Here is a 14737-nt window from a genome sequence, read left to right on the forward strand (position 1 = left end):
TCATCTCCAAATCAACTAAATCATCTCCTTACTGTTATTTAAGGGTTCTTCTCTTAAATATTCCATACTAAGTCCTGTGCATATCTGAAATGCACTTTATAGTTATTAACTGTAACTTGAACTTGCTGTAGAAGGGAAATGTTCAAAATGTGTGTAAGATAGAAAAAAAAAAGACATGAAAGGATTTGGAAAAGGAGTAGTACAAATTTAAAAACAAGATCTGTTTCATTTTGTGTCTGTCACAGAGCGTTAATTCTAGGGAATAGAGTACTTGAGTGCAGGAAGAGCCAAAGGGAAGGGAAATTAGAAGCTCAAATTCTGCATTAGGATGTCAGGAGCAGGAATATTGCTGGAAACTGTACATTTATTACTGTACAATATAGCTGACAGCTCCAGATGACTAGAAAAGTCACCTCCATTCCTACTTTGAGGGATTGCTTTGGGCATCAATACACATTTTTATTGTCTCCTCTTATAGCTGTCAAATGTCAGGGAGTCAGATTTCTAACTACATGAATGGGGGTCTGTGATTTCCACAGTAAATCTGAGCTCTCTAGTATATTAGTAGTATTTTTAAAGAGTAGTTTATAAAAATCAGTATATAAAAAAATAGTACTTAAAATGCGTAGTTTATTGATATATAAAATTATTTGATAGCTCTGCCTCATGGTTCCACGGGTTAATAAATCTGTTGGCTCTTTCCAGTTTCTTAATTTTCTGCAAAGCACAAATCTTACTAAAGAGGCCTCTGCTTCATCAGACATATCATTGATCTTGGGATGTTTTATGGCATGTCAGATGCTGGACCAAAAGTGCATTGCTGAGTCATCTTTCCTGCTAGGAGACTCTTATCAGGAAGAGTTGTGACAATATCATTAAAAATTTGTATGGGAGACAGGTTTCTTGAATAATAAACTCATCCCTTACCAGTTCAGAAGAGGCTGGGCTGGGCTGGCTATAATGATTCTTCTGGAGAAAGATGATTCACCATGTTAGTGAAAAAAGAGGAAAATGCATGCTGTACTTTAGTTTTGAGATGAGGCAGAGGCTATTTGTTCTAAGATCCGCTTTTTAAAAATATCCTTTCTGTAACAGTTATCTATTTGTGAGCTAATAATTATGTGGGGCAGGCAGTGTCGTAGTTTGGAGTGAATCTAAAGGCTCTCCTAACTTAGGCAAAGCATGAATGAAATACTCATCAAGTTCTCAAGTCTCACACTTTCAAGACTCACACTTTTCCCTCCTGCCTTAGCAGCAGCATCTCCCATGTCAGCACTGTGCTGCTGCAGCCTCCTCACGGCGCTGGAGCTGCCCAGCCAGGCTCAGTGCTCTGCCCTAAAAGGGGGACAGGCACATTGCAGTCAGGATGTGAGGAATGTGAGAATGCAGAGGTGAGGCTGTGGGCCCCTTCTGTCCCTCTGCTGTGTGAGCTGATGCTAAAATGTGTGTCTATCTTGTAACTTCTTGGACCAATTAAACATTCATCTTCAAACCCTCAGTAACAATCTCACATATCAAGAGATTCTGTAGGTAACAGTTTTATACTTAAACCTTTATGTCTGATGACCAGTGAGGGGATGAAGAATGTCAGGGAAATTCAATCTAGACATTAGGAAAAGATTCTTCACTGAGTGGGTGGGTGGCACTAGAACAGGCTCCCCTGGGAACTGGACATTGCTCCAGGCGTGTCAAAGTTCAAGGAGTGTCTGGGCAATGCTCTTAGGCCTGTGGTTTAGATTTTGGTAGTCCTGCATGGAGCAGGGAGTTAGACTTGATGATCCTTATGGATCCCTTCCAACTGGATATATTCTCATGATTCATCTATTTGGCAAGGGTGTTTCACATTTTAAACAACTTGAATTTGACTGAATGAAGATTCTCCCTGTCAAGTGATAACAAGAAAACATCTACAAAATATTATTCTAGGAAGTTTCTTCCTGTTATAGCTCTCTTCCCCAGTGCATCTGGGGAGTAGTGCCATGGAGGGCAGGCTGCAGGGCTGCAGCTCTACAGCAGCCCTGGAGTTTAGATCAGCCAGCTTTCCCTGGGAGATGCTGAAGTTTACAGTACTGAATTTTTCAATAGGAGTCAGAAACACGTGATTATAAGTAAATAATACATGCTAACTTAGCCACAGCAGCATAAAAAGACCATAAATTTCGTGTTGCTAAGCAAATTCATCTTTCAGCCTACACTGACTTTCTGTGTTGTAACTCTGAGATTGACAGTGCAGCATCATACTTTGTGGTCTGAACATTAATCCTGGGGTATTTAGTGGGACCTCTGCATTGATTTATGTGCAGATAATAGTATTGGTTATAAAGGTTAACAAAGCTAACTGAGAGCAGACTCTGACCTTATATTTGGTCTTTTCCCTAATACTTATCTTATATTCTTCTGCAATATTTTTTCAACAGTTTTTTATTGATCTAACAGCTTTATTGTTGTTGAATTCTGGTAATTTTGGTGTATGATTGACATATATATGTTTAACAGTGAAAAGAAAAGCAATACATTTTAAATCTCAGGAAATGTCAATAGTGCAGATTATCATATAATCCTAATTTTGTTTCATTGATACTTGAAATACAATTTTAGAAATACAGGAGTTCTCCTCAGTACTAGAATAATTTTCTTATATTTTCTTATATTTTCTCTATCATGTATCTCTAGGATTGTACTGAAGACTGTACAGAAATCATAGAATAAAAGAAAGGAGTTATTCTATATCAAGATATGAATGGTGAACTTTGATATCACTTCTCTCTCGTCAAATTACAAATCTTTATTGCTTGAACTGCCTCAGATTTTCTGTGTACTGAGAATTTACATGGGAATAAAACTTTGCAAATTGCCTTCATACTATTCTCCAAATGGGTTCTGATAAATATTTATAATATCTTCTCACTGCTCAAATACAGATCCTAACTGGCCTTATTCAGGATTCAGTTATTCTTGGGATTAACCCTGAAATCCTATTACCAAGGCTAAAGCAGCAGGGAGAAAAAAAAAGGAAAAAACAACAAAGCCGGATTTAGCTACAAAATGAAAGCCTGGTGAAATCAGATCTATTTCACTATTGCTCATTTAATACGTATAGATACAACTGGGTCACCAAGCTGATTTAGCCACGAGGTAGAAGTAGCATAGCAACAAACCTCAGCAGGTTGAAAATCAGCAGCACTAGGATCTGAGTGAGTCTTTAGCAAACTCCCCACATTTTCCTCTACTTTCAGTTTTCCTGGAATGGTGTTATTGATTTTTTTATGCTGTTGGGATTTTGGTATTTTAAATATGTAAGTTTTATCTGTATAACAAGTTCAAGTGTAGAAATTACTGCCTGGTTCAAGTTTATATGATTTTCTATAAAAGATAAACATTTATGAATGTTTAAAAATGTCAACTTTCATGCAGTTTAAGTCAGGTTCTCATTTCACGTCAGAAATTTTGAAGATGGAATTTTTTCTAGGGTTTTGTTGAGCGGCGGTTTTTTTTGTTTGTTTGTTTGTTTTTTTTGTGGGTTGTTTCTTTGGTTTTTGGCATTTTTTTGTTTTGTTTTTTTTGGTTGGTTTGTTTTTTGTTTGTTCAGATTTTGGTTTGGTTATTGGTTTGGTTTTTTGTTTTGTTTTGGGCTTTTTGTTTTTTTTTCTGGGGTGGTTTCTTTTTTGGGTAGTTTTGTTTTGTTTTGTTTTTTTACTATTAACTTAGATGTCAGTAAACAAACTGACAGAAGAGGGAGGCAGTAGGTAAAGATGATTGTGAAAATCTGAAATTTTACAAGGACCTGGTCCTACATACTTTATGTGATCACTTCTACAGGTTTTGGAGGCACAGAAGGACATATAGAAAGCAGGCTGGTTCATAGCTTTTCCATAATTTTCATCTTCCCAGAGTCAGGACCTCTTACGCTCAAGATGTGGAAGTTTTCCTTTAAGGAGGAAGTTGAGATTTTTATATTTGTGTGTTTTCAATCATTTAGAACACGAATTTATTTTATTGGTTTAGTTGAAATGAGAATTTTATCCTAGTCACAGAAAGCCACAAAGTCCTCCACCAGAAATGTAAAATTTCACGTTTCAGGGTACTTTAAGACCAGTTCAACTTTTTTTGTTTTAGTGCCACCTAGTGACTAAAACTTGAATTTTTTTCTTTTTCAATTTATTGGCATTTGGTTTTGCCGTTTGAACTAATGAGATGCTTTACAGAAGATTTTGTCCTTTTCAAACTGAATCACATAATTCATTCTGATTTCCTCTATTTCTTCTTGTGAGGATTTATGTTAAATTATTGCTATGGTTTTTGAGAAGTGTGGGTTTTTTTCTTGATCATGTTAAATAATTAAGAAAAAAAACTGTACATATATTTATGTATACATATATAGATTGGTATGAAGATTTCATACACAGCAGAAAATAAATTGCTGAATATCAGAAACAGTAATAAGAACTTTCTGATAAAAATAAATTATTGCCTCAAGATACTGTTCTTTAATGCTTTAAAACATTTCTTTTTTGATGCTGTTTTCAAAGCCTACTTGTTTTGCTGGTGTTAGATAAATGTAAATTCTAAGACAGTGCAGTGAAGGGAATACTCTCTGTGTTTCTTTTCGTAAAAGAAGCAGAATCAATTGAAATGTTTTATTTGTATTTAAATAACCTCCTATACTTGCCAACAGAATGATTTACATTGGATTTTGGATTTATAGCCCATAAATTTATATCCCTTATATATCTCCTTGTATTTAGAATTATAGAGAGAGATAGATGAGTATACAGAAGAGAATTTGAAATATTCATCAATTCATACACTGTCTGTGAAATCAGGGATTTTCCTCTCACAGTGTTGTAGTCTTCAGAATAAATGGCATTAGCTGTATGAGCATTTTGAAGAAGTTTACGTGATAAAATGTTTATGAGAATTAATGCTTTAAAAATGTGTGCCTGCTTGACTGTGTGGTTTAAATGACTTATAACTAATATCTAATGTAGGAAATAAATAATATCAAGGTAAAAGGCAAATTTGAGGACTTGGAATTGTTTGCACAAAGGAAAGGGAAAAAGAATATTCTTGTAGTGGGGAATTAAGATTAAACCTTGTTGCTGCACCTTTGCCTTGGATTTCCTTTTTTATTTCCTGTTTCACTTTTCTCACCAATTAAATGAGAAAAGTTCTGAGCTATTTCAGAAGGAGTCCAAGATACTGAGTAATGTTTGAAAATGACTGTGATGTTAAAGTGTGGATGGCCCTGGGAGTTATACATGCTCTGAGTAACTTCCTGAAGTTTCCCAGCTGGGGAGAGGTTGGTGTCTGAAAAAAACAGATTTATAAAAGTTCCCAATAGACAGAGCAGTTTGTATCTGCTGAGAAGGTAAAGTATTAAAAAAAAAAAAATTTTGGAAAATAACCCCACATTGTATTATAAATAGTTTATTTTGTGGGGTTTTTTTCCCTGATCTATTTTGTTTTCTGGTTTTGTTTTTTTTTTTTTTTTTTTTCAAGACTGCTTGATAGCTTTGATCTTTCTAATTAAACATCTCAAATGGTATTTTCAGTCCCTGTATATCCCAATTCTGAATTCTGATTCTTTCTTCATTTCAGGTGGTTTCTCTTGGAGTGGGAGGGTTACACACCCCTTTTTGACTTATACTGCCCTCTTAATGAAAATACCTGTCTGTAGGGTCTTATTATTCATGTTCTGATCTGCATGGGACCAGATATAGGAAACAAATCAATATTTCTGTTTCACTTCCCTTGAATTCCCTAATAACCTCATGTTGCGGTAGCAGTTCTAGTAATTTTATTAGAAGGATTTCCAGGTTGAGACTGTGGAAAAGAGAAGGCTTTTAGCAATGCATAAATAACTATTCTGGAATTAGAAGAGGTTTTCAGAATGACAGCCTCCTATTTTCCATAGGTTCAGCTCTTGGGGCACTGTGGAGTGCAGAGGTCCATGTGGCTGGAGGAGCCCACAGCGCTGTGGAAATACCCAAGGGAGGGGAAAGGTCTCAAGCATTTAAATCTTTTGCTGCAGTTCTGTATAATTTTTCACTGTTTTTTTTCACTTTGTTTTCACAAGTTGATCCTTTTCTGAATCAGAAGATAAAGTCCTTTGAACTGTCATATTAGTATTTCTCCTTTCAGACCTTCTCCAGAAAGACAAAATTCAAGCAGCATTAGGCTCAAAGCCCTTTGTTTGGACTTTCATGTTGAATTGAATTGGTTTTCTTATCTTTCAGGTTATTGAGTTGTCCCATATATGGCCAAAAATTGTACTGGTGGTCTAAGGTCAATGAGGTCAAGTTCTCTTAACACCTTTTGTGCCCCAGTAGAAGGCTTAGCTATTCCTGCCCAAACCTGTGAGCAGGAAGTCTTCATTTCCTCAGAACAGAGGATTGTTCTGGGACATCCCAAAGGTGGAGACTGCAAAAGGATATAAATACATGGGGTAGTGAGAAATAATCCAGCGGAGACTGCATCTAGATTCTATACCTTGCAGGTATAATTACAAGAGAGATTTAATTATAGTAGTACTTCATGATGTTTTAAAATTAAAAGCTCAAGGTTATCCTGTTTTCCATGATCTACAACTGTTTTGCTGCAAGCCTCTCTTATTTTAACTCAGCTAAGGAATTTTTCCATATACTTGAAAAAATAGAAGCTGTCATTGGTGGTGACAGACGGTATAGGGTGGCTTTATATTTTAACAATTGAATGGTTTGCCTCTAAATGTCTTACATTGTTTTGTAAGTGAATCACTAAGTTCAAGGCATCATAAAAAAAATTAAATTAATTTCCTTTTTTCCAATATCACTTTTATTGTATATGTTTATATTTACTGCGGTAATTAGGGGAAATGCCAGGCTGATAAATACCCAACTGACATATTTCACATAGATACGCTGAGAGTACTTTGTTCAATAAAGTATGGGTTGTAATTACTTTAATTTTATACCTTTGATAGGATTTGATTTCATAAGAACATGGACTTTCTGAATTGCCAACTGGTTTTTGAAAGCTTACATTTAACTGAAGAAAGTTCTTTCTTCAGTTAAATACTAAGTGATTGAGTTTTCAAGAAATCTTGTGAACTGAAATGAGCCTTGTTATGGTACTATGGGGTCAGACAATGTGACCAGTAATCAGTAAAAGCTTACTTTTGGCTTCTAAATTAAGGTGTGTAAATTTTTACACATCCTAATGTGCAAAAAAATGATGGTGCCACTGTTGCTGTTGTGTTTCAGACTAGCATAACCAAAAGCTTGCTCTGTTTGGTTAACTTTAAGTTTTGAATGATCCTGGTGTTTGTCACATAAGGAAGGTCAGTGTTAAGGATGATCTGATGGCTTTTACAGTTGAAATCCTTCCATTACTTCAGTAATGACTGGAGCTCAGATTAATTAAATTCACCCCTGAATTTTCTTTCCCCCTTTGAGCATTTTCATCAGTCAGATTTGAGCCTTGCCTTCATCTCCTAGCAAAGAGGGAAATGTTCGTTCTGGAGGATTGTTGTTCCATCTACTGGTTCCTTCATCTAATCAAAAACTCTGTTCATCTGTTTTTCTGACTGGCATTAATGTTAATGTTGACTGATGTCTCTGCAAACAGCTGGCTCATATATTTACTTAATTAAATTTCAGCATTTCCAGACTTTGGTTGATGTAACTCTCTCCATGCTACAAATGTGTCATTTCTCTCCTTCATTTTGCATCAGCATTTGTGCATCTACAGATGCAGATGCTTTGGCTTGACCCTTTGTTCACTTTACAGCCTTTGTGAGTACAGTGCAATTCAGTTTAATGGGGAAGTGTAGTATAGCACGGTTTTCTTGTCAGCTGCCTGCAAAGTTTGAACCAGTATTCCTGAAAATATTTTTAAAATAGTTTCTGTAGCGAAAATTATCAATCCCTGTGCTGGATACCTGACCTTCTTAGAAATAATTATTCTGATATATTTGCAGGACTACTTTGATTGGTAGTTTAATGTTAGTGACATTCCAGGGAGAAATTTTCTCATGTCTCTAAATTATCACTTGAATGCCTAAACTGCTGTTTGCTATAGCCAAGACAAGGTGTGCATGGGACATAGGATTGAATGTAGGATTTCTTTTATATTAGGTCATTAAATAATTTCTATAGAATGTCACTGGTGAAGCAGAGGAGTGTTTTCGCTTTATTTTTTCAGATGAAAAAAGGGTTTTTTAGGGCAAAGCTGCCTACTAGGTAATGTTTTTTGTTTTGTTTTTCTACTTGCCAGGTACAATTTCTGTATTTTTACCCCAACTCACAATTATAATTGGTTTTCAGACCTTGTCTTTATAAAATTACTTTATGTCTGTAATTTTCCTATCATGGCTATAAATTTAGGTTGAGGCAAACTAAAATAATTTCACAGCACAGTAATTGTTTTCACTCCCACATGGTTTATGCATCCAATAATCATTAGGTGATTTACTGGTTACTTTTATAAGAAACTTTTATTGGAAGCACCACTGAATGCTTTGAGTCAGTGTTTTGCATCAGTGAACTGGTTACAATTGTGTGACCATCTTATGGGTTTGCTTAAGCAGCAAAACATGCTGGGTTTTTAGGTCCCAAAAATATTTCTTTTTAGGGCAACATGGAATACATTAAGAACATACAATCTAACCCCCTAATAACATGAATTGAAATACTAGGCATTATTAAAAATGCCTTAATATTTTTAATCCTTTTATCCTTTCAAGTTTTGTTTGTTATACAATGTCCTACAGTTACAGGTTGGTATTTGCTGCTCAAAGCAGTTCTCTCTCTGTGCTTTGTGCCTGGTACTTAATGATTTATTTTAGGTTTGTAAGTAGCTGAGCCTTTATTGAGACCTGTGATTTTATTTACTTTTTAATCTAGAGAGCACTACTGAACTAGTTAGCAATAGTGAGACTTAAGGCAATGAGATTTGATTTTCTAAGTTATTTTAAGGCTTTGCACCAGGTTGACAGCATAAATTTATTTTTATGTTTACTTTGACTGAACATCTATAATCAGGAAGAGGCATAATAATCTGTTTTCAGTTGAAATGTAAATTGTGAGGATTGTATTTTAGTATACATGAATATATGTATATTTATACAGAGACAAATTTAAAAGCAATCTTAAACTGATTTCCACTTGTACAGACAACATTTTGCACTTAAAAAAATTTCTGTGTATGCTTTTACATAATGTCAGAATATCATTTAAATTACTTTTCAGTGAGTAGTCTTCATGGATGCATAAGACAGCAGAAGTATTTGTGTTCTCAAGACACAAATTTCTATTGCTATCATCAGTATTCTCATATTTGCAGCTATTCTCTCCTGTGCTTCCAAGAGTGTGTTTTGTTTTTCCGTAATTTATATATCCAATTGAATCTGATCTGATTATATTGTAAACCACAAAACGAATTCATGCAGTTTGGAAGTCACATGATAACTCAACCAATATTTTTCAGGGGGTTAGAAAAAGTAAAATATATCTTTATCGATGTTTTTTTTAATCACTCAACTCTGCATTTCTGAGTTTCATTTCTTTATATTCTTTATGTAAACTTGACACAAAATTTGTGGGAATTTCTCCAGTATAATAGATTTTTTTTGGGTTGCCAAAGAATGAAGCATCAATTACCTGTGTTTTTTTTTAAATATATAGTCTCATTTTGGAATCTCCAGTCACTACTGGTTGCTCTCAGCATAGTGAAAATGAAAATCTAGTTTTGACATTCTTTATCTTATGAAGGTCCAGAAAACATAAATCTTTACTGCTACAGTACACAGAAAATTAACTGTCTTTAATAATATATCTATTTATTTTGCAGTTTAATAATAATGCTCAGAATGTCAGCTGCTTTAATCATCTTGTCCAAGCTAATGTGAGGAACAAGAAGAAACTGAAAGAAGCTGTCTATAAAATCTCTGCTAAAGGAATTACAGATTACAAAAAAGGTTTTAGCTATGCTTTTGAACAGCTGCTAAATGTAAGTATTGAAATAAGATCTCTCTGCTGTCAAATGAAGGAGAACTGGAATGTTCAGCAGGCCACTGCATGTTCCTCCATTGTGTACTTAAGTGGTAGAAGTGCAAATCTCTATTTTGCAAGTAAATTTATCTACACAGTAATTTCTTCATTGCAGGTTCCCCAGTAGGTTGCTAAGACTTTGGAATTAATTTGGTTTTCAATCTGTTGTACTGTTTGACTTCATTCATTCAGCTGTTTTTTCATTGAATATGTGATTCACAGTTGACACATATTTGTGGTAGTGGTTGGCTTGCCATTAATTTTAAAATTGGAAGATCTGCTACTGCACTATTACTTCAATTTTACCACATCATCTCCTAGAAATGCTAAGTTAACCTACAATTTCACACTTATTAGAAGTCATAAATACTTTACCATGGTTTGAGCAAGATAGAGGGGAGGAAATGAATTAATAGAGGAATACTAGGCACCTGATGATGCCTAAAGAGTAGTATTCACTCACTGAGATGATTTTATTTCTCATGTATAAAAAGAATAATTTCCTCAAAAATTAAATGCATCATTTCTGTGTTTTAAATGCATTGCACTTTCTAATTTTCACCCAGGCACTAGCATTTTGAATAGCAATGTTTCCCATTTATAGCAAATGTTTGGAGTTTATTAGTAATTTTTAAATTATTCATGTAGTTGTTTACAAAAACAGTTCTAGTTCTCACCTTCCTGAAGTAGGAATATTGTATGTTAAAACTTAGTGTAAATAAAGCTGTACCCTGTTACAGCAGGTAAGGTATAGCTTAACAAGTGAGAAATGTATTCTTATCCTTATTGGTTTATGTTTTTTTGATTCTGGGTTCATTTGTTTGTTTGGGATTTTTTTGTGGGTTTTTTTTTTGTTTGTTTTGGGTTTTTTTTTGTTTGGTTGGTTGTTTTCAGTTGTTTTTTTATATTTTGTTTGCTTGGATTTTTTTTATTTTGTTTAGGTTTTTGTTTTGTTTCTGTTTTGTTTTGTTTTCTTTTCTTTTTTTCCTAATCTGTCAGATCCTGAACTTCAGGACACTTCCCTGACATTGTATTTGCAGCTCAAAGCTAGATCTGATGTAAAAATTCTAACTTGTTAAGTTTTGATGGAGGAAAAGAAAATTCAATGTTTTCATGGGAATTTTCTCAGCAGACCACTATTCAGATTAACAGAGGGGTGTGCTGGGGAAATGAGTAGATGTCCTCTGCTGACAGCTGTATAAAACCACAAAGAATATTTTGAAGTCTGTTGGACATTTTGGACCAGGGATGGCATTTTCCCCTTTTCTGAACCTGTTGGTATGCAGAGTGAACCAGGAAGACAAGAAATTTTGCCAAATATGTTCCTTATAACATTTATATTTGCTTAAAATTATGGATTACATTTAGTGCAGCATCAAATACTTTGTGTGCAGGCAGCATTAAGAAAAGCTGAACACAGGGAAAGCCTCAAACTGGACTTGCCTGGAGGACTAAAGTATTAAAAAATAATTGGAGATCAGTGTCAAAGTGGGACTATCTCTTTTGTAGCTGGAGGCAGAAGTGTGATTAACCTCACATGATCTCTGCAAGACTGGAAGTTATGGATGTTGTGGATTACATAAGGTTCTGGATATATACTCATCCTCCCCAAATATTGCCAAATCCCTTTATCAGGAAGAGTGAAGGGCTGGTGATGGGTTTAGCCCAGGACTCTGGTGACAAGGCAATGTAATATGGTGGTATAATACTGGCTTATAAATATGCTTTGGGATAGTTTCCACTTGTGTATTTACGAACTCAAATATTCCAATTGCTTTAAGGTCCATATAAATGCAGTATTGCTCAAATTTTCAAGATAATTTTGTGGGTACTGTTTCTGGATGACAATTATTTCAAGTAATTTTCCAGTATACCAAAGTAATGTTTGGTACCATGAAAAAATTGCTGTCTGATGTGTTTCTAAATGGAAATAGATACTTAAGGTTTTTCAACATAATAATTCATGTGATTAACAATAATTTGGATTCCACAATTTTTTTACAGAATTGTCCTATTATTACATTACATTGTCCTATTATTGTTACATTAGCTTACTTCTTTGAAAATCATAATACTTCAGCTTCAGCAGTTCAGGAGGGTTTTTTTCACTCATGCTGTAATATCTATGGTTTCTTAAAGAAAAAATAGAGAAAAATGCATTCCTAAAGTGTCATGTCACAAGGTACAACTGTAACCTTCCACTTAAAGAGTTAATTTTAAAGAGGTGGAACTCGTATAAAACAAAAGCAATTTTATATGCAGTATAGAATGGATCATGTCTTGCTTGCCTGTTTAAAAGAAAAAAATAAGGCCTGTATCAAATAGAATAGAGTGCTAAAAATTAACACACAGCCCAATTCCACTGGTATTCTGTTGTGGCTTAAGCTAAGAAGCTGTTTCTTGTCCTGGGGAAGCTCCTCTGTAGGTAACACTTTCCACTGGGCTGTGGCCCCTTGGACTGCTAGGGCAAACTGTTCATGTTTCTGTTCTGAACAGAAAAAATATTAAATTACATCAGCTTTTCACAATCTGTTATGGATTCACACCCTGAGCCAGTCTCCATTTTAGACCAAAGAAGTTTTGGAGGGAGGAAGATGTTTTAAATTCCTTAAAAATCATCTGGTTCCAGCACCCCTCCCATGGACAGGGATGAGGGTGCTCAGAGCTCCATCCAGCCTGGCCTTACACAGTGCCAGGGATGGGGTAATATCATGTGATTTGAGTTTATTCATGTTCAGTTTTCCAATAATGTTTGGAGGCTAAATCTTGGATTTTTTTTTTCCTGTGACATGACTTTAGTGTCTAAACAAAGTAGTGTAAGTAAATGCCCTTCTGTAAGTATGAGGAGATAAGAGAAAATTATTTTTTTTTCTGATAGTGTGTAAGCATATGCCAAGTAAGCCAAGGAAAATCCGGCTTTAGTCAGTGAAAGAAAAGCCCAGCTCAAGTTCCCATTGCCTATAGAAGCACTACTATAGTAGTATCAAAGCCCCTAGAAAAGTTCCATAATATGAGCAAATTTTGGTCCCCCTCCTTGTCCCTCTGATCTTATTTTGATCTATATATTAAATCACTGTAAATGTAAGTGAATTCCTTTATTTATGAGGTATCCAACCTTACTTTTATTACTTTTTTAATATCGAGAGAATTGCAGCCCAAAGCAGTGTCTTGCAAGTTATATTTCACAAGCAAAAAATGGTCATAAATTATTTAATTCCAGCTAAAACACAGTGTGCTGATGAGGTTGGATAAAAGGTATTGATTTCAGGGAGGTTTTATATGTTGTTACATGTAAGGGAATCTTTGGGCTTGATTCTTTGGGCTTAATTTTACTTTTTTTTCCTTCAAATTATTAAATTTGAAAATAGTAATAGTAAGAAAAGAAGTAATTCTTCACTGAATATTGAACAGAAATTAGACCAGTGAGTAGAATGAAGGAAGTAGGATCATCATACCTGACCAGCCTGGTGACAGTCACTCTGTAGCCACAAAGAGTAAAGCAGGGATCTTTTTAAGGACAGCTCTCCTATTTGTCTTCCTGACTCTAGAGTAAATTCATATAGCAAAATTCAGGCTTGTGGAAGGAGAAGTTGAATTTATTTTACTGGATCTCTAAGGGTTTTACTCTGTCACATCCAACTCCTCAGGAGTACCAAGGTGTGTCTGACTGGCACCATTTGTATGCAGCACAAAGGGCAAGGAATGGCTGCAAAACTAATTGGCAATTTGCTTAGACAAACTTTTAGAGGACAAAGAATGAGGAGCCAAATTTCATGCTCACCTCTATTGTTCTGGCTGTGGAACAATGTTTTTATTCCTTTGCAAAACACACTGCATTTTTCTCATGGGATTTACTAGTTGCTTTGATGAATTAGGAGTCAGAGGGGCTTCTTAATTCTATTTCAGGCTTGCTCTCCAGAAATAATGGAACATGTTCCATTTTTCAGTTCTCAGATGCAAAATTATTGGAAAAGTAGGTGATGGAGACATTTTAATAATCTAGGTGGCTGTATCTTGGCTAAAATATATTATCTAAATCTTATTCTAAAATACTTTTCTAAAGAAAATTAGCTATTAGTGAATTAGCTATTCACTTGATAGCATTAATAGTTAAAAAACTGCATAAAAGAGTTAAAGATTTGGAAGATGAATCTCATTATAAGGAAATACGGCAAAAATATTTCAAAGCTTATAAGGTGGATATCCTATCCTATCCTATCCTATCCTATCCTATCCTATCCTATCCTATCCTATCCTATCCTATCCTAAAGGATGCTTAAATTAAGAGTTTTTATTCAAGAGGTCAGTGAGCTAGAAAGATTTTGTGAGTAGGAGTCCAGCAGAAAAAAAAAATAAGTATATTCAGTAATTCATTGTTTTTCCATTGTTCCCCAATTTCTACAAGGAAGGTAATGGTAAGGGAAAAAAAAGTAAGGATGAGAAAAGAGAAGAGTAGAAATATTTGGAGATGCTCATTGTGCAAGTCTCATGCAGAACACCTGTTGAGGAACACTGTGGGGTTGATGTGATGAGTATGAGCTAAGGATCCCTCCTCGTGTTTGTGGAGGTGAAAGGAGGTGAAAGGGAACAAATCCCTATTCCACTCTGTTGGGACAGATCTGAAGTGCCTCATATTTAAGTATCATGCAACAGAAAAGTGGGTTTATTTTATTTTATTTTATTTTATTTTATTTTATTTTATTTTATTT

General features: G+C 34.8%; 1 protein-coding gene across 8 annotated transcripts in view; it reads left to right on the plus strand.

Moving 5' to 3' along the window:
- The window catches only part of CACNA2D1 (calcium voltage-gated channel auxiliary subunit alpha2delta 1), a 357726-nt gene that overhangs the window by 266993 nt on the left and 75996 nt on the right, over positions 1-14737 (plus strand). For all 8 annotated transcript variants that reach the window (XM_033514368.1, XM_015628094.1, XM_015628095.1 and 5 more), the window contains exon 11: positions 9829-9987. In XM_033514368.1, the coding sequence (XP_033370259.1) occupies positions 9829-9987 (159 nt within the window). The remainder of the gene's footprint in view (positions 1-9828; positions 9988-14737) is intronic.

This window comes from Parus major, chromosome 1A (assembly GCF_001522545.3).
Source record: "Parus major isolate Abel chromosome 1A, Parus_major1.1, whole genome shotgun sequence".
NCBI classification, from domain to species: domain Eukaryota; kingdom Metazoa; phylum Chordata; class Aves; order Passeriformes; family Paridae; genus Parus; species Parus major.